This window comes from Drosophila nasuta, chromosome 2L (assembly GCF_023558535.2).
Source record: "Drosophila nasuta strain 15112-1781.00 chromosome 2L, ASM2355853v1, whole genome shotgun sequence".
Classification (NCBI taxonomy): domain Eukaryota; kingdom Metazoa; phylum Arthropoda; class Insecta; order Diptera; family Drosophilidae; genus Drosophila; species Drosophila nasuta.
The window spans coordinates 18,677,055-18,705,050 of record NC_083455.1 but is presented as its reverse complement, the minus strand read 5'-3'; the positions used below and the strand labels follow the sequence as shown (position 1 = coordinate 18,705,050).

General features: G+C 41.4%; 2 protein-coding genes across 3 annotated transcripts in view; one reads left to right on the top strand and one right to left on the bottom strand.

The window, feature by feature from the left end:
- Positions 1-27,996, top strand: part of LOC132795219 (protein Wnt-4) — a 110,498-nt gene that overhangs the window by 40,639 nt on the left and 41,863 nt on the right. For both annotated transcript variants that reach the window (XM_060805824.1, XM_060805834.1), the window contains exon 3: positions 18,874-18,952. The gene's annotated coding sequence lies outside the window, so the exon portion shown is untranslated. The remainder of the gene's footprint in view (positions 1-18,873; positions 18,953-27,996) is intronic.
- Positions 16-10,332, bottom strand: LOC132786964 (protein wingless). Its single transcript, XM_060793774.1, has 5 exons — positions 9,500-10,332; positions 7,305-7,567; positions 3,413-3,714; positions 1,956-2,389; positions 16-1,666 (listed from the first exon to the last, which is right to left on the bottom strand). The coding sequence occupies exons 1-5, from the start codon at positions 9,598-9,600 to the stop codon at positions 1,360-1,362; spliced, it is 1,407 nt and encodes a 468-aa protein (XP_060649757.1). The 5' UTR covers positions 9,601-10,332; the 3' UTR covers positions 16-1,359.

Below are 27,996 nucleotides of genomic sequence, written 5' to 3'. Positions count from 1 at the left end.
GTTGTTGTTATTCGTATATAAGTTTTTCTTGTTGTTGTTTTAATTTTTTATTGATTTGTGTATTGCATGCGCAATACTTGTTGTTGTTGTCGTTGTTGTTGTTGTTGTTTTGTCATCATTTCAAATCTTTTTTTTTAATACTTTACAAAATGGTATGTTTGCCTAAGTGCTAATATAAATTAATTAAAAATAATTGAATTAGTGTGCTAATTTATAATTATTCATTCATTATAGTTATTATTATCGGTTACTTAATTAATTATTATTAGTAATACCTAGAACGCACAACCGAAAGGCAACATTTAATTTAATTTGTGGAGGGAAGCAAACAAAATATTTTGTGAATAAATGCAGAATTCTTCTTCATTGCAAAGCCTTGTGCGTAAATTTCAAAAATTTCTCAGAATTGTTTTCGTTTTGTGCATGTGTGTGTGGCGCCATCTATCGTGCATTTTGTTGAACTTACTTAGAGGCTAACTTACGCACTAAACACACTCATTAAACTAGCATAAACTTATTTATGTACACAAAAATTTGTTTGGAAAATCGATTCGGATGGGTTCACGTGTCAAACTTGTTCCGCTTTCCATGTGGGAGATGGAGAAGGAGAAAAGTGAAAAGGGAGTGGGGGAGCACACACGGCGTATGCTTAACATTTGCTTTGCAACTGGGGCAAAGCGAAATGCAAGCAGCGCTGTCAGCATCAAAGTCGCTGTCAACTAAACAACAACAATAATAACTAGAGAAGCAGTTGCTATTGTTGCACTTGGACAGAAAGAGAGGGAGAGAGTGAGATAAAGTGAGAGGGATAGATAGAGTTTGAGCTGCGCGCAAATGAATTTCAGTCTTGTTTTCAATGATTTCGTAAAATGATTTCGTTTCGTTTAAAGAGGGGGAAAAAGTGGGAAGAGAATAATGTAGTAAACGCGCATTGTAAAATTGTAAAAACCTAAGACTAAATAAACTAAAACTACAATTAAGTACTCGACTTATCGACTTATAGAACAGCAACGTAATTTACAAAAATGTGCTGGAAATTATAGAACTAAAAACTGGGCAAAACGAAGTTGTACACTTTAGTCGTGTCCTCGCTACATAGTATGTATGTATATATTTATATATATGTATATATATGTGTGTGTGTAATACTGCTAAAAGTGGTGAGTGAAGGCTGATATTGATATAATATATGTTATATATATATATTCGTATGCGGGTCATGGACTTTAACTAGGCTTTAGTCTAGGCTCTTAACTTCTAATAACAAAGGCTAAGCGTAGACAATACATAACACATACACAGTTTTGTGGGGACGAGGGAGGGGAGTAGGGCGTGGAGGGGGGAGCTTAGTAGTTGCTCTTACAGACACGTGTGTATGATCTTCTTGGTTCTACACAGCTTGCACTTGACCTCACAACACCAGTGGAAGGTGCAAGCACAGCGCTCGACAACAACAACTTCCTGTGTGCGATAGCCACGCCCACAGCACATCAGATCGCAACCATCGACGCCCAGCGAGGTGTCATTGCACTGTCTGCCATGTGTGCCCAAAATGCCCTGTCGCAGATTCTTCTCACAGAAACTGGGCGAAGGCTCCAGGTACACAATGTCCTTGGGACCCGGCGGCTTGTGTTCCGGATTGTGTGGATTCAATTGGAAGTGATATCTGCCATGGAGAGAAAAAAATAAAGAATATATGTTAGTTAAAGTTCCGAATTACAGCTTTTACTAGAACTAGATTTGTATCTTGTTGTAAGTGTGCCCATGATTAGCATAACAAACGTGACCGTATTTAGTTTGAAATGTCCTTCATTTTGTTGTATGGTCACACTTGATCTTAACTGTCTTTTTTTTGTCTGCACATTCGGTGTGGTTCATTATATGTATTTCAAACTAAATCGATATTGTCTGTTCTATTTGGAAACGGATATCAAATATATCTTAAGGATGCTTACCTATTGTGCTTGCGTCCCTGGCGACCGCGACCATGACCGCGTGATCGAGCGCCCGCAACGGGCAAACTGTTGGGCGATGGCATATTGGGATGATGCTGTTTGCTGTTGTCCAGCAGCAGCTCGGGCATATGATCGTTCAGCATGCGTTCCTCATCGTCGTAGCCATTCACGGCCGAAGGCAGTCCGTTGCCGCTGTTGGCCACGCCACCCACAATGCTGTTGGAGCCCGCCGCATTCGGACTGACCACGGGCACCGCGTTGCTGCTCTGGCGTAGACTGTTGCTGACCTGGACGCGTGTGGCGCCATCGAAGCGCGCCTTGAGATTGTCGCCTATGACACGGAAATTGGCAAGACGCATCCAACAAGTTTTCACTGTACACGAACCGGACATGCCGTGGCATTTGCACTCTTGACGCATCTCCGCTTGAACGTGCTGCAAAACGAGATAGAGAGAGGAAGAGAGAAGAGAGGGGTATTCATTAGTATGACTTTATTAGGTACTGCAGCAGCTCCTCCAATATCTTTTTCACTTAATTATTTTGCCGTTTTTTGCTCGCTTCGATTGGCGGCCCGCCTGCCACGATGTTGCAGTTATTAAAAATCAATAAATGTTGTTGCAACTTGCTGTGCTGTGCTGTGCTGTGCGCATGTTGCATGTTATTGCTGCTGCTGCTGCTGCCGATGCTTGTTGCTGCTGTTGTTGTAATTGGCCTGACCAAAAGTAAGAAATCAACGCAGTTGGGGGCCCTGGCAACCGCCAGCCTCAAGAGCCAAGCCAAGCACATGATGATCATCATGAATGTTGCCCCCATAACAAGTAATAAAATAATAACACAGATGGTGGCCCCAAAGATGTGGCGCTCCAGAGCTCAGCTCTCGACTAGCTGGAGGAGGCTCTGGCTCTGTGTGTGCTACTTTCTATGGCTAGCACAGGAGGAGCTGACAACAACATGGCGCACAGTGGGTTGCACTCTTTCCACTCATAAAATATATGTATGTATGTGCGAGTGTGTGTGGAAATTAACTGAAGATTTATGCTGGGAATTTTTGGCCAAGTCAATAAATGGGGTGATAACGATGGCAATTTTTTATCGCTAGCTAGTTGAACTCATAATTAATCGAGAATTATCGAAGCGGTAGTTTCGGTGAGTTTAATTAATAAATTGAACGATAACAACCACTGTGCGGCAGCAGCAGCTGTGTTTGGCTGTCAACGATTTTAATATACGAGCTACATGGGCGCAAACGAGTGCATAGAGAAGACGTCTGGTTACCAAGACTCTCCTCTTCTTGCTAAACAAGTTAAAGAGTCGCCAATTGGGGCGGAAATCGGGAAGGCAACAAAAAATAAAGCAACTCGTTGATTTTTATTAGGCAAGTCGTAAATTGTGAGCCAACCAAAGCGACAGGCATTAGATATATAAATCGTGGATAGAAACTCGATTGGTTTACTTACCGCTCGGCCCGCCTCATTGTTGTGCAGATTCATCTTTTCGCGCAGATTGCGACCACGCTCGCCAGTGTCCACGAACTCGCGCGAGAACTTGAAGCCGAAGCCAATGTTATCGGAGCAGCCGCCCCACTCCCAATCGCGTACGCCGGCAACGCTGCCCGCCTGATGATTGGCCTGTGGCGAGCGAGTCTGGTGGCTGTAATCACAGGTGCAGGACTCGATGCTGCCCTCGCTGCAGGCTCGTGCTATCGAATGGGTCACAGCAGCACTTGTGATGGCATAGATGAAGCCCGTCTCGCGGCAGCCTAAAAAACAAAGATAGAAAGAGAGAGAGAGAATGAGAAACTTTGTTATTTCAGCCTTCTGGGTGTTCCACTTTGGTGTGGAGCCCATGACGACGACCCCCCAAAGACAAGATCTCAATCTTGTTCAAGTGATTGCGACTGTGACTGCGACGTGGGTTAAATTCCTGCCTTCTTATGAATAATGGCACTTGTCTTCCAAAGTCTGGTCAATTATGACACTTCAAGTTATCACCGGACCTTGGCGGCCTCACTGCAGAAAACTGACGCAGAAACTGACACAGATTAAACGCTCAACTATAAATTCCAACTTAACACTTGGCTCCATCTACAAAACCCAGTCGAGTGGCCCTTACTTTTTGCTTGTAGTTTCTGTAGTTGTTTTCTTCTTCTGTTTTTATTATTTTTTTTCTACTTTTAGTAACTGCCTCCGTTTCGATTTCGAGAGCAAAAGGAGAACCCCATCACAGATAAAGAACAATGAAAATTGAATTTACATGTTGCAGATAATTTTTCAAGTGGCTTGCGAGCTGCAACTCAAGAGCAAGATACAGATACAGAAACAGAAACAGATACAAATACATAAATTCATATGCGAGCAGTATCTAGATGACACATGAACGCGCAGTCAGGTAGCTTCTGCTTGTACACTCATATTCATACTCAATATTTATGAGTAGTAGTCGTTGTAGTCCTCGTCAGACAAACAACAACTATTTGGAATTTCTTGAGGAATGTTGAGCAATCTTCGAAGTGCAATTTGATATGGAAATATGTAATGCACTCTTTTTTTTATTACTAACAACTGTTTAAGTAATTCTATGTAACGATCTTTAAAGTATATGTTAGAGATATGCTGCATAGCAGATTTTATCGACAAGTTTAGCAACAATCGTGTTTGACTGCAACTGTTGATTGATGCGGCTGTGATTGACTGTCAGTCTCTGTGGCAGGTGACGATTGACAAGCAACAGCGAGCTGTGAACTGTGAACTGAGAGTTGTGTGTGCTCTCACTCTCTCTCTCTCTCAATTCAACTTCCGCCTAATTTTGCCGCTTTTGAATTCCCGATTTCCCGGAATTTCCTTCTATTTTGTTTTTTATTTTTATTTTATTTTGGCTATGCTATGTTCAATTCCCGGTTAATGTTTGTTTGTTTCAACTGTGTGTATGTGTATGTGTGCGTTGGTTTCGTTTTCATTTCGGTTTTGTTTTCTTTAAATAATTTCACGTAAAAGGTAAATATGTGCGATGTTTAATCTGTGATAAGAGAAGGCGGTCGGCTGTTCGGCGCATGCGCAACAACAGCGACAACAACAACAACAACAACAACAACTTGACTCTGACTTTTGGTGATTAGCTTAGCAAGAATTCGCGTTACATTGCCTGCCAAGTGTGTGTTTGGTGGTGTTCTCTTTTTGTGGGTTTTTTGTATTTTTTACGCCGTGTAAATAGCATGGCAAATGTTTCGCAGAAACCAACGTCGAACAAAAGACAATAAAAACAGCGAACACTGAGCAATTAAGTGGTGAAAGAGAATGAGTGGACTCATATGGGACTCATTCACATTGGATATGGATAATGGGTGTGTCGCAGGTACTCTTTAATTTGCCCAGCCAAACAAACAAATATATGTGCAATGGGGCAACAACAACAAATACAACAACAACAGGAACAACGCCCACAAAATGTATTTACGTATGTAATCTGAGTAGCTTTCGAATCTCTCGTCCCGCTCACTCGTTCCCCACCAAACTTGTCCTTTATTATCGAGGACTCTTTTTTTTCGTTTGGGTAATTGCTAAACGGATTTCCGCTGCTGCTGGGCGTGGCAAGCGACTGATGAAATTGAGAGCAGAAGCTGCCACCGAGTTGGCATAATCTCAATCTTCAGGTAGCTATTTGGTTCAGTTGAGGTAAGCAGCTTAGCCCAAAAGGATCTTTTAAGGGGTTTCCAAGAATAGTTTAGACATTGATATAAAAGCCACAGGCAGTCAGGAGTCCTTTGGGGTGGCTGCTGTGTGTCCATTCGTCATCCTTCATGATTAGAATGCGCAAAAAAAAATGAGCCCAAGAAGAGCAACAGGAGTCGAGAGATGAGAGATGAGAAGAAGAGAAATAGAAACCCCTGGGCACACACACTAATCGGAGTCAGAGCCTATTAAAGCGTGTGGCATGCCAAATTGACAAGGTGTCACCAATTAGAAAACAAGTTAGTTGAGTTGTCTTGCCCTCAGCACGAAAATTGAAATTGAAATAGAATAGAGAGGAGAAGAAGAACAGAGTTTGAGAAGTGCCCCTGCTGACTGACTAACTCACTGACTGACTGAGTGACTGACTGGACTTGGACAATGCCTGATACGTTGTCTGCTCTTGTCTCCAGGGTATTAACACATACTTGCACACACACACACATGCACACCGATGAGTGCACAGTTTGACAGCCACTGTAACAAACAGACGCAACCCCAAGTGTTAATGGCCTAGGTGTTAATTGGGGCCAAGGGCACATTAAAATATATGTATGTATAAAAAAAAGGAGAGCGATGAAAGTGCAGCGATAAAAAGCTGTCACCAGTCGAATAATCCCAACAATCCATAAAATGTCAAGAGAGTGCAACTCATAAAAAGGATGTTAGTCGTTGTCGCTGTCCGTTGACGCTGCCGCTGCTTGTTGATAAGGTCAAGAGCCTCGGCTATAAAAGTCAGCTGCCGTTGAGTGAAAGGTTCTAAAGAGACAAACGCACGCGTCGCAGCGCACGCCCACAATGAATATACATACATAGAATATATACATATACGGTAGGAAAGTGATTGCCAGGTAGTAGCCAGGACAGTAGCTAATAAAACGGCAGGCGAAATTCGACTGAAACTGCAGGACAACATCGCAACGCTGTTTACATTTATATGAAAATTATTGTTGACAACAGGGACTGAGAAACTGAAGCTGAGACTAAGACGAGCGACTCACGCGTCTGACGACTGTCACCGGGGAGCTAAAAGTGTTGGATTGTGTTGTGTTCAGGTCGCCTGGGATCTGCGAAACTGGCAACTGTCACAGCAGGCGAACAAACAAGCACTTTTGATTGATTTGAATGCGAGTTGAGGAGATGCTGGGACTGAGACTGGGACTTGAGAGTCTTGGTGCTGCCAACCTGCGCCAATTAGCATAAACATGCTGAAATGCAAGTGGAGCAAGTGCAGCAAGACAGCCAAACAAGGCGACTCCATTGTTCCAACTCGTTGACAGGCGGCAGCGAAAGTGGCCAAGCTGCAGTTGCTGCCACATGTGGCAAGTAGCCCGATCGTATTACTAAGACAACACACACACACACTCGTAGTGACATTTCACAACATAAATAAGAGCAGGAGAGTACCCAAAAGAAAACCCAAACAAATTGTTTTGCTAGCTGCTCCTGCAAAGAGGCGTTGACAACAATATTTTCGTTTCGTCAACGATACAACAACGATCACATATCATATTTCACTTGGGAAATGCTCACTTGAGCAAAGGATTCAATTGGAGTGTCTTTAATTGCCTGATGCAATGTCAAGATTGCAATTGAATGCGAGTTTCATATCCCCAGAACTTACCTCGATCAACGATTTTGCCAAATAGATTCTTGCCACGCAGAAAATTGCGCGTCGAGCAGTTCCAGCGACGATTGCGGAATTGATGCTGGCACTCGCTAATCGCCAAATTGGCGCCCTTGACCAGAGCGCCCAGCACTCCGGGATTGTCGCGCACCAGGCGCCGTTGTTTGCGACGCAGCGTCGAATGAATGGCGGGATCGATGTACATGATGCCGGTGCTAATGGGTGAAAAGTTGTTCGGTTCGCCGACCTTGGCAATACCCCTGCAAAAAGACAATTGAAGAAATGCATATGAATTAATATGACAGGAAATATTTGTGTGTGGAGGGGCGAGGCGTGTCAAGACTATTTAATGCTTCACTTGGTTTTTTGCGCCTAATTACAAATTGAGAGCGGGAATCTTATGGCAGCTGGACGACACGCACAACTAAAAACCCCAAAACAAAAACAAAAAAAGACCAAAAGACGGATCAACAACATTTCCATTACAACAAGTTTTTCTATGGGTATTTGTTGTTTTTGTATTTTTTTGGCATTATGTTTATTTCCACTTGACTTGAGTTGAGTCTTGTGTCGCTTGTCGTTGTTATTCTTGGTTTTTCACTTGCGGCTTTTCCTTTTTGTTAAGCACGTCAATTGCCGGCGTTACTCATGCATGCCACACACACACACATGCAAGCACATACACTGACAAATATTTGATGACACTTGTCGGCTCTCGCTTCCATTTACTGTCATCTTTCTTATGTGTGTGTGTGTGTGTGTGTGTGACAGCGACGGCCTTGCTTGAAAATGTTTTTATTTATAATAGAAACACGAATACTGAGTGCGACTGTTAAACTGTTATTGCTCTCGTTACAAATTACTGTTAAACAGCAATAAATAAATACGCGCATAAACAAATGTTTATTGACAGCGGAGCTGTATGCAAATTAATTGCCAATTCAATTGCTCCGTTGATTGCGGTGGGAAAGTTCATATTTTGTAGCTCATTGTTTTACTTGTGTTGATGTTATTTTTTTACTTCTGTTAACAATTGGCAATTGCGTAATGTATGGGGAGAGAGACTAAAAAAAAAAAAACAGAAACAACTCGTTGAACTTCGTAAAAAAAAACGTACGAAATTGTTTCAATAAAAAGTAATAATAAAATACGCAACAACAACAGCAACAGTAAGCGACGGCAACAGCGATTGCGATTGCGTTGCGATTCCACCGTTCAATTCCCAGGCGGATTAAAATCGATGGCAGAAGATTTATGCGACGGCAGCAGGCAACAATTTGAGCCACAAATTTATGCCGATATAAAAAGTTATTAGGGCACTAACCACATTTTCAATTACATTTTAAACATTATTGTTTTTTATTTCTTTGTTGCTGCTTTAAAAACAAAAGACTTAGGCAACGAACTTGTTTAGTAAAGAGCAACAGCTTGAGCTTCTGTTGCAGTTGCAGTTCCCAAAACGTTTTCCTAACACACTTAAAGCTCAACTTCTTGGCAACTACAATAAGTGTGTCACTATCTCTGCCACACACACACACACACATAGACATAAAGATTGCTTTTGTTCCTCCCCTTGGGTAAAAGCTGAATGCGCGCTTAGAATTTTTAATTGCTTTCATCAAAGTTGCGGCTGCTGCGTTTTGTGGCTTCCGCATTGTGCGTGCAACAGCAAAAACAACAACAATAATAAAAACAATCTAGCAGTGGCTACAACCACATTTTTTTTTGGGCATTTTAAAGTCAAGACCTTTAGCTGGGAACATTTTACACAAAATCTTGCGTTAATTTTCGTGGCTTTCTTAACGGTTGCTCATGAAGTTATTGTTGTTCTTGTTGTAGTTTTTGGCTGTTGCTGGTGTTGCTGTTGTCACGGCGCGTGCCTCAAAGTTTGCTGTTATTGTTGACTGTGACTTTTGGTCTTTCGGCTTTCGGATCTCTCTCCACTCTCAGCCTCAGCCCCGTCGCATCGCCTGTTTGCGCTTGTTCTTCTCGCTCGCTCGCTAATTGTTTGAACTGTGTGTCCCCCCATACGAATTTGTTGATTTATGCAAATGTTGCGTGGGCGGTTTATCATCTAGCATTTTCAATGTCACCCATGTCCCCCAGGCCTGGCCTGCTAACCCACCTAACATAGAACCCCGCTCTCGCTTTTCCTCCTCAGCTACTTGAGTTCGTTATGTTGTCGTACTTACCACCACATTGAGCCTCGGCCTCTGCCCGATTTCTGTTTGCTTTCGGCGTCGGCGCTGCATAGCGCCAGCAGGCAGAAGATGAATATGTAACTTAAATCCATGGCTAAGATGTTTTCACTATGTTGCTTTTTATATTTTTATTGATGCTGTTGTTATGTGGCTGAAACTGAGCAGTTAGCGTCAGTCACAATGGTATTTATTTAGCTTGATTCGCTTGTCAATTGTTTGGTTTATTTAGTTTGGTATCCCTAGCTAAATATTTTTTATGGCAATTTCACGTTCAATTAGCGCACTATAAATTGGGCATAATCATCATTAGCATGCGCACTTTTATCGATTTCAATTTGTTTTGCATTTTATTGGCTTCAATTTTGTTATTTACTTATATTGCGATCACACGGTTATTTGTTTACTTTCATTGATTTTTAAATATTTCGAAAATTTTTGTTTTTATTTTATTGCTCTGTTTCACTTGTAGCAAAAAAAACTTGAAACAGTTTTATGAATGAAAATTTTTGTGGATAAAGAACTTAAACACTTTCCATTTGCTCTACATAGTAGAGACAGTTTACGCGATACGATATGTGTTTTTGTGTGTGTATTGTGATTGTACAATATCATATACGAAGTCGGAGCGGAGGAGTGAAAGATTGTTACCCGGTTCAGTGCCAACGCTTAACTGAAACACACGGCGCGTTCTTTTACCTGGGAACGATCAAGACTCGAGTCGACTCGACAAATAGATTTAAACCTGTTCAGCTGTCGCTGCTGTCGTTGTCGTTGCAGTTGTAGTTGTCGTAGTCGTTGCGTGCGCGTGTGTGTTGACGACAGCGAATACGAGAGGCGAATGAGAGACACTGACGGACGAGACTCGCTGCCAACATGCGGATCGAAGACAACCAACCAGAGACTCCAAATTAGAGGCTCGAGCATCGACATGACAGTCGCAGTCGTCGCCGACGTCGTCGTCGTTACACGAGTTGCCGAGCTGCCTTGCTTCGTGTGCACATAGTTTGTTAGACCCAGTGGGAAAATTCTGCGGGATATTAGCTATTGCCGTTAGTAAATATAAATAAATATGAAATTTCTATGAAATGCAAGCCAATTATTGGATTTATAATTATTTTGTATTTATATTTTTTTACTTTCTTAATTCTATAAATTAAAATTTAAAAAAGAGAACATATATTTCTACATTAATCAATTTTTTATTAAAATAGTAAATAATTTCACTAAATTCAAGTATATTCTGATATGTTTATCATTAAAATAGTTGTATTGCATATGCTTCGCATTCCAGTTTCACTAGGTTTTTCCAACAAACCGTTGCTGTTGGGTCGCATTTGCTATTGCCGTAGCTCTGCTGCTCGTCGAAACGATTAACGATCGTGGAGGAGGAGCAATTTGCTGCCTGTTCTCGCACTCGCTTGCTTTTACGTGCGTGTGAGCAGTGCAGCTAGCTGCCATGCCACAATGAGAGACAAACGCTTGGAGCAGCTGCCAAGTGAGATTGTTTGCTTGTGTATGTATGTGTGTGTCGACTCTCTGTGTGGTTATGCGATTGTGTGCGTGTAGATAGATACGTGTGTATGAGTGTGTGTGAGGTATATAGACGGTATGCTGGCCTGGGCCCAATAAGAAATGGCGGAAATATTGGTAAATGTTGCGACTGCAGTTTTTCGGTATTACTGCGAGGCGATCGTTATGTCCGATTGATGGAATTTATTTTAATAGTAGTTTGTAATTTATAGTGCTGCACTAACAGCATTTAATTACACACATTTTGCACAATTTCACACAAAATTCAATAACGGTTTATTACCATATCAACAGCTTTGGGCAGTATTTACTCACTTTATTTGCAGAGCACTTTGCTCTTTGGTTTTTTGGCTGTACTGAAGCAAAAGTTTATCGCATTTTGAGCACCATGTGTTGTGTGATCTATTCAGATTGGCACTAAGGAAATCGGCAATATGATTATATATTGTATACCATTTAATATTTAATTCTATTAATTCATTGTTTCTTATCCTCACTAAGATAAAGTTTCTTTTGTTATTAGAGAATATTTATAAATGAGGACATGTCGGAAAAATAAGTTTGTTTCATTTAACGCAAAATTCCTAAATATCAAACAATAATCATGTTTTCATTTTTAAAATAAATATTATGGTCTCGATTAGTATTTCATCTTCAGTATATACAAAATCAAAACAAATTTATTATTACAAACTCAAATAAATAAATAAGTTATTTTACTACTCTTAAAATGAGTTGTTTATTGTATGTAATTTAAAAGTTAATTCATAATCGTCTCGTAGTTGTGCCTGTAATTTTCATTCATAAGTAGACTTGACGCTCGCTTCAGCTATTCGGAGTCGATTTTGTTCGGAGTGCTCGCTGCTTATGTACTCAACAGAACAAACACATACGCTGTACGCTCACATAAACTCACACATACATATACAGACACAGAGCATATCTACCTTGGCTGCGCCAACTAATTGGACAAGTCGTCTGTCGACTACATTTCGGTCATGCGCTTGCTCCCTTGCACCTAAGGCGCTCAGCCTGTGACGAAGATCCCGCGTCTTCAGTGGCATTTCATTTCCTATATTGCCATTGCATTCTAACGAATTGTTGTTCGCATTGTTGTTGTTGTTGCTGTCGTTGCATTCTCAATGAATTGAATGTATTTTTAAAGATTATGTCAGTCTATTAATGGGCCATTATTTGAGGACTTAAGGCCTGTTCCTGTTGCTGTCGTTGTCGCTGTCGCTGTTTCTGTTGCTGAGATGCTCCGCGGGCTGATCGTAAATGTCATTAAAGCGCGCCTGGACGTCACACACAAAATGGCGATGCAGCTGAGGAATGAGGCCTGAGGTCTCTGAGCCACAGCCTGTGCAAATATTGGCACAGTCTGGCATTGGGACCGAGAGAAAGAGTTAGATGTGTGTGCGCGATCAATCTATTTGCTTAGGCTTAGGCACAGACGGGCGGGCAGGCGGAGCAGGGGCCGAAGCTGCAAAATTAGCGCGTTCTTATTAATTTTATTGCTGCGGAAAATCCAAATGATGAGAACACAGTCTTCTCAAGCTGATGAGCCATGTTGCAGCAGCAGCAGCAAGAGCAACAGCAACATCAGCAGCAAGTAAACAAATCATAAAACCGCTGTAGGTAGTCTAACATACATCGTCGTCTTGAGCTCAGAACTCAGTTTGTACTCGCGGGGCTCATAAAGGCGCGCTATTCTGTTGTGTGAGTAATGGCTGATGAGCTGTTTTAATTTGGCCATAATGAAGGCTATATAAATTGGTATTACCATGCGATATGGTTAGCCGCAGACGCAGCTCCGCAAACGAGACGTGGCGAATTCGATTTCAGCCAATGACCTTGTCTCAGTGCTTGTTTGTTTTGGTGGTGCTTGGAATTGTTTTTGGGAATGCGAATGGGAACCAATCCATCAAAAATGTTGTAAGGTCACAGGCAGCAAAAACGCAACACAGCAGCTGAAAAGCAAAACCAAAGCAACGCCACACAATAGCCAAAACATAGGGCAACCACACACCAGCGCCCACAAAACCCCCCGAGGCTCTCTTCTAGCCACCTGAAGGTCACATCATAATATCCATGTCCCAGAGCTGTCGGCTAAACGGCAGCAAACTGTCCTTGGGTTATTTTTGCTGTACAAGGTCAGTTGACGGTTTTTGACCAGATTGCAGGTGATTATGAAACAAGTCGCAAAGTCAAAACTATTAAGGGAAAAGTGTTAGAAAATATTCCCAGCGCAATGTGCAACGTGCAAGGGGGGAGTGGCAAGGAGATAGAAGAAGAATTTCCTCTGTAGGCGTCGCTTAAAACTGTAAAATCTCAGCTCATAATTGCAAATAATCGCTGGGTAAGCGCAACTAAAACGCTGACTCTGGACAACTGACTGCTGCTGCTATCTGCTGGGGGTAGGCGTGTTCATGCCACCACGTTGGAAGTTGCATGTTGCACGTTGCAGGTAACTCTCCTCGCAGTTGCTAATCAGTTACAATCGAAATTTATATGGTCTGCAATCATTTGGCATCATTTGCAAACTCACACAACTCACACAAAACTGTCGAGCGCTCCATGAAGTTGTCAACAGTTGCATTCGCCACGCTGTGTCCTGTCAACAGAGTTGTGTGTGTGTGTGTGTGTCTGTGTGTGCGTTTGTGTGTCCTGCAGGGGTCAATTTGGGATGCGATGGTTCCTGTTGTCCTGTTGTCGTTCTTCTCGATGTCGCACAGGGTGTGAAAATTGCTTCCAAATAAAAATTTGCAACACTTCGAGTCCCTGCCACGACTTCGCCCATAATGTTTGTTATGCTTGACTCGACTTGCCGTTGTTGTTGCTGTTCTTGTAGCTGACTGCTAATGCGCCGTGCAAAAATGCAGCTAGTTGCGCTGCCAGAACTTGGCCTGAACCTGGTGCTTCTCCTGCTGCTGCTGCTGTTGCCAATGATTGCTACGATCATGGACAGCTCGCGTCCAGTATTTTTCCTCTCTTCTACTCGCTTCGCCTTCGTCTTCGATCTGTTTGCCGTTTAGCGAGCGTGTCGCCTCTTTGTTGCCTCAGCCAATTTTGTTGATTCAAAACAGTTGGGCACTTGCTGAGCAACGCTGGTCGGGGCTAAACATTTTATTGCACTCGATTTTACGCTTCGATTCAAGATCCCAGATCTTTCTCTCTCTCGGTCTTGGAGCGAGAGCAGCTGTAGAGTTGAGATTTGGGAGTGGGAGTAAGCAATCTGTAATGGACATGACATGAGGCGATTATGGCTGGCATATTGTAAATGTTGTTGTTTTGTTGGGCCTATTCTATAGATCAGCACGATCATTGGCGCAGATAAGCGTAGCTTATGCCCGGTAATCTCCGATTTAATGATTCTTTTTGCAATGTAATTTTAGAGTTTTGTGGCACAAGATGAGATCTTGTTCTATAAATTGGTTAGAAAATGACAACTTGAGCGAAAGTCTTGTGTGTATAATCAAGGCAAATAAAATTAATTTTTATAGTTGCCACTTTGTGGCAAATTCCCGATATTAAAAGCTTTGATTTGACTGACCTTCCTGATTGTGTTTGCATTGCCTTGCACTCTAATCTGAGGAATCTTGGGGGGAAAATTGTAGTAGAATAGCGTAGAGTGTGTGATGGTGATCCACACCCACCAAACTGCAACACAGCTGCTTGCTGCTCCCATTCGAATTGCTGTTGCTCATCTTTAGCTGGCTGCTGCTGCTGCCATTGATGACTCCACATAATTGTGCTTTGGCCACTTCCAAGAAGTAGAAAGGAGGTATGAAAAGAGATTTGAAAATAAGCCATAATCAACGCCATCATCATCAGGCTCGATGCTGCCGCAGACTCTGTCTCTGCCACTGCTTCTGCCTCTGCCTCGCTCCCTCTCTGGCCATGCATTTGACGATGATGGTGGTCGACTTGGCCAATAAGGTAAGAGGTTTGGCTTGACTTCTTCTGCCTCTGCTGCTGCTGCTGCTTCTCTACCAAAAACAACAGTTACCACTGATCAACTGCTTTCGTGGTTGTTGTTGTTGGTGTTGTAGTTTGCTCGAGGCGTTAATATTTTGTGTGTTGCCTGCCTCGCCGAATGTGTGTTGCGTGTCTGCTGGCTGCGGACTGCGGACTCATGGGGAGGTCCATTTTGTTGTTAACTTCACTACTCTAAACAATAAATTTTGTTGCTCGGCCACTTTTTCGACATGGTTCACGCACTTTAGGCCAAAATATGCCACTAATAACTACCGAAAATGGACGGCGGCCAAAAACCCGCTCCATGTTTTCAACTTCTCTCGGATCGCAGCTGAGAAAAATGGGCGTTTAGTTACGCTTTGATGACAGTGTAGAATTTTTTTTTTAGAGACTCGACCGGACAATTTATATTTCCCGTGCCACAAAAAAAATATGTTTCAAAAAATTATGAACGCGCATTTTTTTGCCTAGTTGTTGTAGTCGATCTCTTTCGCTCTCACCTACGCTCTCTCTCTCTTTTTCTCGTTTGCTCTTGTTGGAGCTGTTAAGTGCCTTTAAAATGTTGAAATTATCTTCGCATGCTTGGCTACGTTTTTGTGCTGCTGTGGATCGAGGGTAAAAGTAAAGGCAAAGGTGGTAAAGGTGAATGCAGAGGTGTTAAAGTTCTCTTTATCTCGCTGCATAGTTAAAGTGCTTTTCTTTTTTTTCGAGTTTTTCTCTTTTTGTTTTGGCCTGCTTTTTACATTTTCTAATAACAATTAAAAATGCCCGAATCGGAATGCATAATGCATTATCATCAACTGTAACAACGCTGGCGGTCTCCGCTTCCGGAAGTGCGAACTGCAGCAGCCATAGTGAAAAGAGTGAATGATTGTAGGGAATATGGCGATGCTAGGGGCAGCGAAGTGTTCGGTGGTGGCAGCTGAGTGAAAGCCATTTTGTTTGGTGACATTCATTGGTAACGAGACTGGCGAATGTTAAAAGGAAATAGAGGTAGTAAAAGTCTTAGGAAAATTAAGATTAAAAGGACATAAAACTTTAGGGCAAACTTAAATAATATTGTATTTTAGTTTTATTTTTGTTTAAATTAATGAGCATTTATCATCATTGTTAAAGATTAACTTTAGAAAAGACCTGAGTTGAACTTGATTATAACAATAATACAATGTAGTAATTATGATTTCTTTTTATAAAATATAATTTTGTAATTTAAAGAACGTATTATATTTGAGAAAAATCAATACAATAAATGTTAAACAAAAACCATTTGCGCTTTACATGAAATTAATCAAAATACAACAAAACATTATCTAAGACAAGCGTAATTTAAATAAAAAGATGTAAATTCTTTGTTATTCTGGGTCACGCTAAACAACTAAGAAAGCTACAGTAGAGTATGCTCGACTGTGAGACACCAAACTAAATTAATATAACATAAGATAACGAAAAATACCAACTTCTATATTTGATACATTGGTATAGTATTACATGCAATATACACCATGATCAAGAATATATATATTCTTTATAGGGTCGGAGATGCCTCCTCCTGCCTGTTACACACATTTGCTGGATTCGCGAAGTTATAATACCCTTCTACCCTATGTGTAGCGGGTAAAATAACATAACGCATCTACATTCTAAAGATATACAGATACTTCTTATGATTACCGTATTTTAATTTAATGCATATGAATCCTATATTATATACGCTAATTTTAAGATGTCCTTAAATTACCTTGTACTTGTAAACATTTAAGAAACATTTGTCCACCATGATCGGATACTTAAGTTTGCGTAATTCGATACATAAACTTATGCCACTCGCATGACAAATTGCTCTCAAAATTCATTGGCACTGCATATTGATCAGTTGCTAGCAGTCACACGCCAGTGAACAACCAAAGATGAACAGACGTCAAGGATATAACGATGAGTAGGACTAAAGTAAAGTAACCAAACAGGGGCTTAGTGAAGAGCCCTACTTAAGGACGATTGTGTTGTTTAGCATAATATACCCGGATTTATAGTGTGTCTAGTGTCTGGCAAAAGTCAATGCACGCCGGAACCGGATCTTCGATGCGAATGGTTTAAAAGGCACGTGTACGGGAACGGGAATGGGAATGTGAATGAGAGTTGCAATTGAGTTTTCCCCTCGGGCAGCCACTTAAGCGTGTAAAATTTCCAGATGCCTCAAAAGAAAAATACGCGTAATGAAAACATTTTAACGACACTTGCATAAAATGTGGAAACTTATTAACTGATGCCCAAATCTCTCTCTCTCTCTCTCTCTGACTCACTCGCTCGCTCTTTTCGTTGAGTGTCGTGCGTCAAGTTGTCGCCGTGTCGTGAGTGTAGGAAAAAACGTAAACGTGTGAAAAACCTGCGACGTCGCCAAAGAAAACATTCGGAAAAATCTCTCTGCCACGAGGATTTCTATTTGGCCAAAAATAGTCAAAAGTCATCAATGAGTTTCTCGAGGCGGCTTCGTCTTGTGTTTGTGTGTTTGTTTGTACTCATTGTGTGTTGTTGTTGTTGCATTGTTGTCATCTAATAATTTAAATGACTTAATTATTGCGTCAGACAACAACTACAAAAGGCGGCGACTCCCCAACGAATTAGGCGCCACTTTTTTGGATCTCTTTTTATTAGACTCTCTGTGCTCTGTGTGTGGCTGCATTTCCTGCATTTCCTCGATGCTTATTAATTTTCGGGGGGCACATTAAGTTGCGCAGTTTATGGAGTGCGAATCAGATAATCTCTTGTTATTTTTCCCACTTTTTGGCGCCAAACAAATTCGACGCGTCTCGAAGACGCCGCCGACTCCGAATCCGACGCCACAATTGCCACAGCTCGGCGATGTTTGCAGGCCATCAGCTGCCCGACCTTTGACCCGGGCCGCCACACATCGCAATACAATGCGAGCCACGTAGAAGGACGTTCGATCAAAAAATCACTGTAAACGCCACATTCGATGCGCCTAAAGGATCCTGAAATCGATTTTGAGTGGCCAGCTGCTCCCTCCAATTCTCCTCATTCCTGTTGTTGTTGTTGTGTGACTTGTGCCGACAAAAGCCGTGAAAAATAATGACCCCGAAAACAACTTAATTATTTGATCTGTCTGTATGTGAGTGTGAGTGTTTGTGTAATCTTCCTGGAACTGTTTGAGTTGTTCGGTAGCGCAACAATTGTGCCAAAAAGCGGCCACATATTAATTAGCCATGGCCATCTAATTACATATAGGACTGAATTGAGCTATAGTCCTATTTCCAGGAAGTCAAAGCCCCTTTTTGGGTGGTCTATTAACAGTCTATTCATTCTCTCTCTCTCCGTCTGATTCACTTACTATCTCCTTCTCCGCCGCGCTCTTTATTCATTTGGAGTGTGTGATCAATTGTGTGATCTCGTGACGATCGTGAGGCGCGTCTAGCTTTGTTGGCTTTTCCCACACTTATTGACAGGCTTGCTTGGCTTAAGGCCATAAACAAATAGACAAACATTCGCCGCCGCTATCACATGGCTAAGACGACGCTGAGTGGCTTTTGGCCAACACCAGAAAGCTTTGTTGTTGCTATTGTTGTTCCCGTGCTGTTTGGTGTTTTTACACACTTTCTTTGCTGAAAAAGTTGCTAGAATATTAAAAGCAGTCTGTAAGCCAAAAAAGTAATGATTAAAGAGAATGATTTCGTGAATACAAAATTGATTTTTTTATTAAAACCTATAAAATGTACATAGTAGAACAACATTAAGTTTATTTTTATGCATGTATATATGTCTAAAAAGTAACAGAATAATTGTTATCATTAACTATTTTCATCTTGCATTAATAATTTCCTTTCATTATTGATTATTTTTAGATGCTGAATCAATCAATGGCCACAACAGCATTCCAGAGTGATAACATCAGAAAAATATTGATACATATTTTGGGTGTGGGTAAGTTGTGAAACATGTCTTCTATTTTATCACAAATTTTGCATCAAATATTTGACATTTTTGGCAAAAGGGAAAAGTTTCAACAATACTAGAAATTAACTTTTTTAATTGAAGTTTGTTATACTATGGAAAACAGTTAATATATTTGATTTTTGGCCATTCACAAAATCTCTTTATTGGAATGATTTATCTGCTCATTAGATAGTTAATAGTCAGCCCGATTCCCTTCTTAGTAAGAGTATTTCAGCAACGGCTATAAATCTTTTCATAGTCATATTATTATTAGTATTTTGTGTGTGTGTCGGTGTGTGTTTTTTGGATGCTGCTACTAAGTCGGCAGTTTACAGCGTCTAGTTGCCAGTTATTGTGTGCTTTTGGCATGCCAAGGCGGCGACAACGGCAGCAACTTGTCTTTAACTGTTGTTTAAACAGCAAATAATGAAGATGAGGCGGTGGCTGCTGCCGTTGGCTACCGACTAAACGAATAAACGAACGTCGTCGACGACGACGACATCAACAGCTTTGTCATTGTGCAATTAACGCGCAGAAAAATTTAAATTAATTGCCTTCAAAATGGCGCCAATAGCAAAAAAATAAAAACAGAAAACAGACAAGACAAGTTGATGAGTGCCACGCCCAGTTCGAGAGATGACAGACAATCACACATGAACATCAAGAAGCTACGAAGTGGACACCAAGCCCAATGTTCAATGTCCGAGATCTGGCCAACGGATGGCGTGGTGTGGCAATCAAAGCCGTTGACGAATGACATGGGCGTGGTCCGTGCTAGTCAGCGACTAAATGATTCAACTAAAAGTTAGTAAAGTGTGTTGACTTACTTAGCAGTTGCTAATTTTATAATTAATTAAGCCCTATTTAGTGCGAATTTAAAGTGTCATGGACTTTCAAAATAACATTTTGAAATACTCTAGAAAGAGTTTAAAGCTTACATACTTTAGTTTCTGAATTTATACAGCTTTTAAATTAGAAGATTCAACAGATTTTATGTTTTTTTATTGGACATTATAAATAGCATATAAAATAGGTGTTTATTCGATATTTAAATTTTGTTGCAAAGCCATAAAAGTTTCCCATCTTGAAAGTTATCACATAAATTTACTATAAGGAAGTTGGTTAAATAAATTCATAGCGATATCGTTTAAAATAATGGTAAAAATGATCATATCAATATCATATTCTAATAAGCTAGTTGTCAATAGAATTTTGAATAGAGAATCTAAAATAAGGAAATGGTAGGCAATTTATCTGTGAAAATATTCCCATGTCCAAATTGCTTGAGAACATTTCAGCAATTCCTATCTCAAGTCAAGCATCCCTAAAGATAGTTCAATGCTGGACATCATATTATAGTTGTTGTTGCTGCGGTAGCTGCTGATCTTTTCTCTTGAATGAAAGTTGTGCTCTGCATTGCAGCGTCACTTTCTCTGCTCCCCATTGACAGCGACTGCGACCTCGTCGTCGTCGTCGTCTTCGTCTTCGTCGGCGCATATAAAGATGAGCATTTTGGGTGGCATTTCGTGGAAAGAGATAAGGGGTCAGACAAGCTGAAAACCCAAAGAGAGGACACCACGATGAACAGTTGCCCGATATCTACTACTACACCTGGTCGCATGGGTGCTGGCTGCTCTATGTAGTCCAACCCATTCAAGATAGACGCGATACACTAACAAAATTAAGACATTAAGCGTCACAAATCGAAAATTTCGAGCAGCAGCGACATCGACGTCGACTGCGGCAGCGGCAGCGGCAGCGGCAGATTCACAGCAACGATAAGCGGCCTATCCAATATACAGGTGATAATTATATAATTTGTGACGGATGGACAGGCACATAAAAATATTTCATTTGGCTACAGAATTTTATAGTTTCTTTTTCCCGATCTTTTGTCTTTGCTTTGTGTTTGGCTCTTTGTTTAGTGCTGATGTTGTTGCTGTTGACTTTGCCCACGACTACGACTCTAGCACACTTGGAGAGGTTTCTTTTGGGTACGGTTTGGTGTGGCTCGGTTCTGTTTTCTTCAGGGACTGTGACTGGGTGTGGCTGGGAAAGTGTCGGAAAGAGTGAAAATTGTAGCACTGGGTGGCCCGTGGGAGTTTTGTCGGTTGATTTTGATTTTTAGTTTCTTAGGTTTTTTGTTTTAGTCTCTCTCCAGTTGAGAATTCCTTTTGGCCCTTGGCTAAGTTCGTGCTTAATTGTCGTCTTGCAGAATTGTGGAACGTCGCGGATTCCGTAAATTTCCCATTCGTTCCGAGGGCCCATGGGCTATTCGTCATTCGCTTGTCTTGCGTACACTCGGCAACTCCATGATCCTCATCATCATCGTCATCGTCGTCATTGCCATCACGCTCCTCATTATTATTTTCACAATGATCATCATGGTGCTTCATTTTTTTGTTGGTGCTCGCGAGATTTGAGCAAAAATTGCTTTTTGTGTCGGTCGTTGTTTCAGTTTTGGGATTCGCTTTGGCGTTCTTTTCACAGCATTTCACAGTTTTTGCTTCCAATATTAATTTCGAAGACGTTTTAAATGGCCATGGCTGAGACGCAGTGTCCAAGTTCAAGACCAACTCACAACTTGGGCCATAATTTTAAATATGCGATGGGCGCAACAAAAAACGCCACAAAACCCCGAAAAAATTTCTCTTCTTGTGACAGTTTTGTATAGCCAAAAACGAGCAACAAAAAACAAACAGTAAACTACAAAAAAATATAAGAACGTAGACAGCAAAAAAAAAACATCAGATTGAAGTAAGCAACAACAATAAAACAAGAAAAAATGTTGCCTTAGGCATTTTTGTGTACGCATCACATTTTGGTTGGTTGACAGTCCTGCTTTGCTTTGGGCATAGTTTTTGTCGCCAGTGAATTTTGAGGTACAGAATGAAAAGAACTGGAAACTGGAAAGCGTGCAATTCTCCGGAGACACAGTTGTGAGCAAAAACTAGAAAGCTTTTCGAGATTTATTTCTTTCGTTAAGGATTTCTCTGGCATTTCGGAAAGTTTTGCATTGCAGATCCACCGAAAATCGGGGCCTTACTCATGCCTTTCGTCATTGTCATTGTCATTATCATCATCAGCGGATCGCATTGAATGACTACCGGACGGACAGTTTGTCCGTCCATCCGTCAGTCAGTCAGTCAGTCAGTGTGTTGATTCAGTTTCGGGAGCGATCTTTGCAGTCAACTCTCGTCATGGCATCGTGGCAAATGTTTAACATTTGTACGCCTGTTTTTTTTTACTTTTTTAATATAATTTTTTTGTTGCTGGGGATTTTTCAGTGTTTTTTTGTTCTTGACTGATTCCAAGTTTGGTTTTCGCTCCTCAGCTTTTTTTTTGCTCAATAATAAAGAAATATTTTTAATAAGCTTTCATTCATTTTTTAACGAGGGTTCCACATTCTATAGCGACATTCTGTTGTTGCTATTGTGTGCTTATTGTTCGCTTATATTTTTGCTGAGAAATCGCTTTTGATTCATCTAATGGATTTGTGAGCGATGATCGAAAGACACTCCTGGGAATAATTATATGAAACCGATCATCAATTCAATCAAATATCAATTAAACTGAACACAGGGAAGTTGTGAAATCAAATTATATTAATCGTATTTTATCAACAACATACATTTTGATTATAATTGACAATAATCAAATTTATGTTAATCATATTTTAAACTGATTTTAAATTCATTTTCTACGTTTTTTTTAAGACTACACTTAAATTATAAAGTAAATCATAGATTAATTCACTTCACTCCAACTTAAACCTGCCGCATTATATCACTTTTTTGATCACTTTTCCGGTTTCTTTCCATTTTCAATCAAACAAAGTACTTTCATTACTTATTTCGCAACTCAAAAGCATCTCTGCACATTTGCGATTCATGCTCGTAATGATATTAGCTCATATCTGGTTTCTGGGCCACGTCAACAGCCGACCCCACATTTGATGTTTGGCCACAAATGGGGAAGCAGCAACTGCGAATTGTGCACAGACTTCGAGGCAGACACACGGGCCATTAGCTGCCGTAATCAATTGCCAGACAACGCGTGGCCACTTTATGCCAAACGAATGCGATTTCCATTTCTTGAAACTGAAAATGAAAATGTGAATTGACATTGAAATGGAGTAGGAATATAAATAAAGTGAGCAGCAAGAGAGAGGGAGAGAGGGCCATGTGGAACAAAGAATATCATCTGGTTAGGTTGGCTAATGGGCCGCTGCGATATGCAAAACATTTCTGAATTGGAATTGAGCGAGGTTATGGATGGATTTGGCTGATAATCTGAGTAAAGTGAACGGGAAGAAAACAAAAGACTTCTCGGTTGCATGGAAAAAAAAAAGGCAAGAGAGGCCACTCGTGGCGCAAAACATTTAAAAAATATTTATTGTTGCCAATTGCAATTGGCAGTGGCAGTGGCAATTGTAGTTGTAGTTGCAGTTGTAATTGTGCAAGGGCCACCCTCATTGAAAAAGGGAGGGCACAAAAAAGGATGTGCCGACGCAAATCACCGACAAAGGAACTAACTGTTCAATCGCACACGTTGAAGACGATGAAAATGAAGACCAGGACCGCAGGCAGAGGCCCAACTGACAGCTAAAGAATGGCCACAGAAGCTGAAGCTGAAGCAGCAGCAACCTCAGCCTCAGTTTCGATAAGGAGTTTCCTAGTGAATGCGTGTGTGGTGCAGTGTTGTGTGTGAAAGTAGTAGGAAAGTAAGTAAGTGAAAATGCCTGTCAGCTGCGGCAGGAAACACAAGGGAGATAGAGCGAGAGGCTGTGCTCACCGTTCAACCAAAATACAAGTTAATAATGTCTTCATTATTGTTCAAGCGTAACTAACATGGTTTACACATATTAGCCTGGCCCAAACGAAGACAGCGTTGATAATTGTTGGACCCACCAAAGCGATCCACAGTTGTCGCACCACAATTGTCTGCTGCCTCTTTCTCTCTGTATCTGTTTCTCTCTTTTGCTCTGTGATAAGAGAAGCAACTGATGCTGCGTTGACATGACACAATTTTTATTCAAATGCCGCAACATGAGGCGGCATATTAACATTATCGAAGGTCCACGGTGGGAATGTCGCACAAGACGACCATCAACGACCAGCGATTCGAACTAGAGATGAGCGCGTGTAGAGGCACGACTGACGATAGTTTACATGTACGATATTACGATATGTGTATTCAAGTCTTTGCTGAGTAGTATCAAACATCAGAAATGACTTGAAGACTAAATTCCTCCTTAGGGAAAATATCTTGCAATGAAACGAAGATTGAAGAGGTTGAGGACTATCGCTTCGTGTCACGTGCACATCACTAGCTGGGATCCCCTGGCGTGCGCAGCTTTATCACTTCATTTGCTGCTGCCGATGATGCTGCTGCTGCTGCTGTTGCCTCTGTTGGTGCTGCAATTTGACCAGCACTTCTTTGAGTCGTCCACTGACGACCGCATGCCGCGTGTGGCAGTAGCTGCAAGATTGAGATTGAGAGCGAGAGCTGCTGTTGCTCATCATCAACATATGCGTATGGACAACGATGGGCAGTGGTAGTCTTTAGTATGTAGTATCTCTATGTCGGACCAACCGCACAGCAGCGCAACAAACAGACCGACAGACAGAGCGACAGAGCAGCAGCCAACTGAGCGACCACCCAGCACCCGATGCTGATGCTTATGCTGAGACTGCGACTGAGACTGAGAGTGAACCCAAACCTGACCAAGCGACTGCCCGTTGTGTATGGCATTCTTTGAGCTGTCGTCGCCCCGACTAGATAAATGGACCTATATGTTAACATTTGAGGATGAGAGAGACACATACGAGAGGTAATCGCAAATTGCCAGCTGCTCGTCAAGTGGCCAGTGCTTCCGTTGCGTTCCGATCTGTTCCTTTTTTTGTGTCTATACCTTTCCGTTCTGTGTGTTCCAGCAAGTTCCGGCATATGCCACAAAAAAGTGCACCGAAGTCAGCTAATGAGTATTAAAAACTAAATGGCAGCGACTTTAACTGATATGACTGCATTATCAGCAATTCCTACTACACTGCCAGAAACGAGGCGTAAACTAAAATGGGAAAAAAAATAAACTAAGAGAGGATCTTTTCCAAACAGTTTTAACTTTTAAATGAATTGCTATACTTTCATTGTTAACGTAAGTAAATTTAATGTTGAACTAATAAATTGGCTTAATGATTTTATATTTAAATATTTCTCACAGTGTATTTTGCATGCAATGCGGAACAGTTGGGCAGCTGCTGCAACAGCGAATAATGCGCCATAAGTCGAGCATATTTAGTGGGTTTTATGTTCATTTGGGGTGAAAATAAGAGTGAGAAAGCAAGAGCCAGAGGACTGCGTTTTGGGACACGGACTTCGACTTCGACTTGGACTTGGACTAAAAGGCTCTCCGGCTGTCCACTTGGCCAGATAAGATTAAAAACAATTTTATTGCAGCTTTTTAGTTGCCAGCTTGTCAGGCTGTGAGACCGTTGCATGCCTTTAATTTAATTCATTTAATTTTTATTCAAAAAGAATGCCTTTTGATAAGCTCAGACGCCAAACAACTAAGTAAGTTGAGGCCGCAAACTGAAGCTGAAGTTGATGCTGATGCTGAGGCTCCCACATTCCATTTGGGATTTGGGCGATGCTTGGGGGAAAAATGATTGTGGCTTAAATCGATTAATGCGCCTAATCAGCACCTACCATCTACCAGCTACATTGTGCAGCGCGATCTCTCTCCTCGATCTTGACTGCAGCCGGAGATTCAGCTTCATTCATTCGAGAGCTGACTTCATTGATTCATTAAAGATTTTTATTAAAAGGTTTTAATACTCGCATTAACTCCACACGATCTCACTGAACTGATCACACGATCGTTTCTGACCCAGCTCTTCTCGTTCTCTCTCTCTCTCTCTCTCTCTCTGTCTTTGGCTCTCTGTCTTACCTGTTCCATTGGTCAACTGAACCGAATCAAACAGAACCAAAAACCCAACCCAACCCAGAACAGAACAGTACGGTGCGATCTCTGAACTGACTGAGTTTTAATGCTCGATCTGTGATCTTGGGCTGTCCGTGGCCTGGCGCTTCTTTTTGCTTGTCATCGTGTCATGTTTTGTATGCTGAATGCTTTTTCATGCCGCTTTTTTGTTGTTGTTGTTGTTTTTGTATTTGTTGCCTCCATCTACAATACTTCTTTTCTTTTTCGTTTGGCTCTTTTTTTGTGGAAAGTGTGAGAAAGGAAATATCTTCATCGTGCGATCAGCGATCGACCATCACACCGATCAGCGATCAACAATCGACAAAGTGCAGCCCCGTATTAATAAATCTACAAATGCATTAATTGCACCATTCAATGGACAAAAGATCAACAAGTCAGCAGGCGTTGATGTTGATTGGCTTCATTAGGAGCTACAAGCTACAAGTAACCCAAAGTCTCACTCGCTCACACTCTCTTTCTGACTGTCCGTCCCAAGAGACAAGAGTGTAGACCACAAGAATGTTTTCAGCTAATTTTTTTGTAACATTTCTTTTATATTTTGGTTAATATTCTCTTAATTTGTTTGTGTGGCACACGCACACGCTCCTAAGAGGTTCTAATTGAGACGATCTACGTTTCGGTTTCTTCAGAGTTTTTCAGTTTTTATATTATATTGTTTTTTTTTTTTGTTTTTCAAATTTCGTGTGCGTTGGCTAGGCTTTAATTGAATTGACAACCCAAAAACTGAAACGGCAGCTGCTGTCGGCGTCCGCGTCGGCGTAGCGCCAACAACAACAGCAACAGCAAAGACAACGAATTGAAGATCGAAGATCAAGGAGTGGTCTCTGCGGTCTTCAGCGCTGCCTCGTCTTTTTGGCCTCTTGGCTATTAAATGTGATCCGAACCTCGGGGACTGCGACACGGGGAAAAAGGTTAAAAGGTTCCAAAATTTCATTGTTGTTGTTGTTGTTGCTGTTGTTGGATCCAAGGGTGTTTGTTGCTTTTGAATTAATTTTTATTGTTATTGTTTTTGGGCTGTGAACTCAATTAAATGAAACGCCAGGCGGCAGCCAGTGCCAAAGATGTCATCAACAGCGTTTACATGAGAGAGCGCGCACTGGAAAAGGGAAAGGGACGGGGTATGGGCTTTTCAGCAGCTGGTGGCGCCTAAAGCGAAACGGAATCTTCATCGTTCGTTCGTTCGTTGTGTTGCTTCTTTTTTTTTTGGTGTGACATGTGGCGACAAATTGAGGTTATGTATATTGAAAGGGAACCTGCATGCGAGAATTGGGGGGAGAGAGAGCAACATTTGAAACGATCTCATGCTGTGTGATGAGTGTGGATCAATGAGTGAAGATCAACGGGGTAGAGCGAGAATGACGACGGCGATCGATCGTTAATTAATTAGTTTGCACAGAGTTTGTTGAGAAAGGTTGCCAAAGGAATCAACAAACTGAGGTCAATAACTTAAAGATCAGTGCAAAATTTTGGCCATTGAACTTTACAAATATTTGACGACTTTGAGGGAGGTAAACAAATGAATGATGAAGTCGTGGCTATTTAGGATCTTCAAGAGCGTATAGTGTAAGATTATTGCATACACAGAAATTGGTATTTTTGAAGAGCGGGTTTGTAGCTCACGTCTAGATGCATAATACATGGCCAGCTAAGTGCTCCAAGTGTGGCACACAACTTAATTCATGGACATGGCAATGTGCCCTCGGGTCAACAGCAGCCAAGCAGCAAACCAAAGCAAACCAAGGCAAAGCAAACCAAACCAATCAAGCGATAAAACATCCAAAACTAAGCAAACATCGACAGGGACAAGGACAGGGGAACTTGCCTTGGGAGGATGACTGCAGCAGCAGAAGGAGGAACGGGTAGAGGCGATAGTCGAGAGTGAGTTGCATCGATCGGTAAATTTAAAAGAAAATTAAATCCGTAAATGAGGAAATCAAATATCGTAAAGTGCACAGCACAACGTGCTATGTTGCTTGCTTGCTATGTTGGTGGCAAGTGGCAAGTGGATTGGGCTCGCTGAGGATCGAAT

What these genes read in the sequence shown, in the direction of transcription:
- LOC132786964 (XM_060793774.1), bottom strand. Translation starts at nt 9,600, where the DNA reads ATGGATTTAAGTTACATATTCATCTTCTGCCTGCTGGCGCTATGCAGC. An exon ending in ACAATGAGGCGGGCCGAGCG is followed by an intron (nt 2,390 to 3,412) that starts GTAAGTAAACCA and finishes CTCGTTTTGCAG; the next exon opens with CACGTTCAAGCGGAGATGCG. An exon ending in CAGGGACGCAAGCACAATAG is followed by an intron (nt 1,667 to 1,955) that starts GTAAGCATCCTT and finishes TCTCCATGGCAG; the next exon opens with ATATCACTTCCAATTGAATC.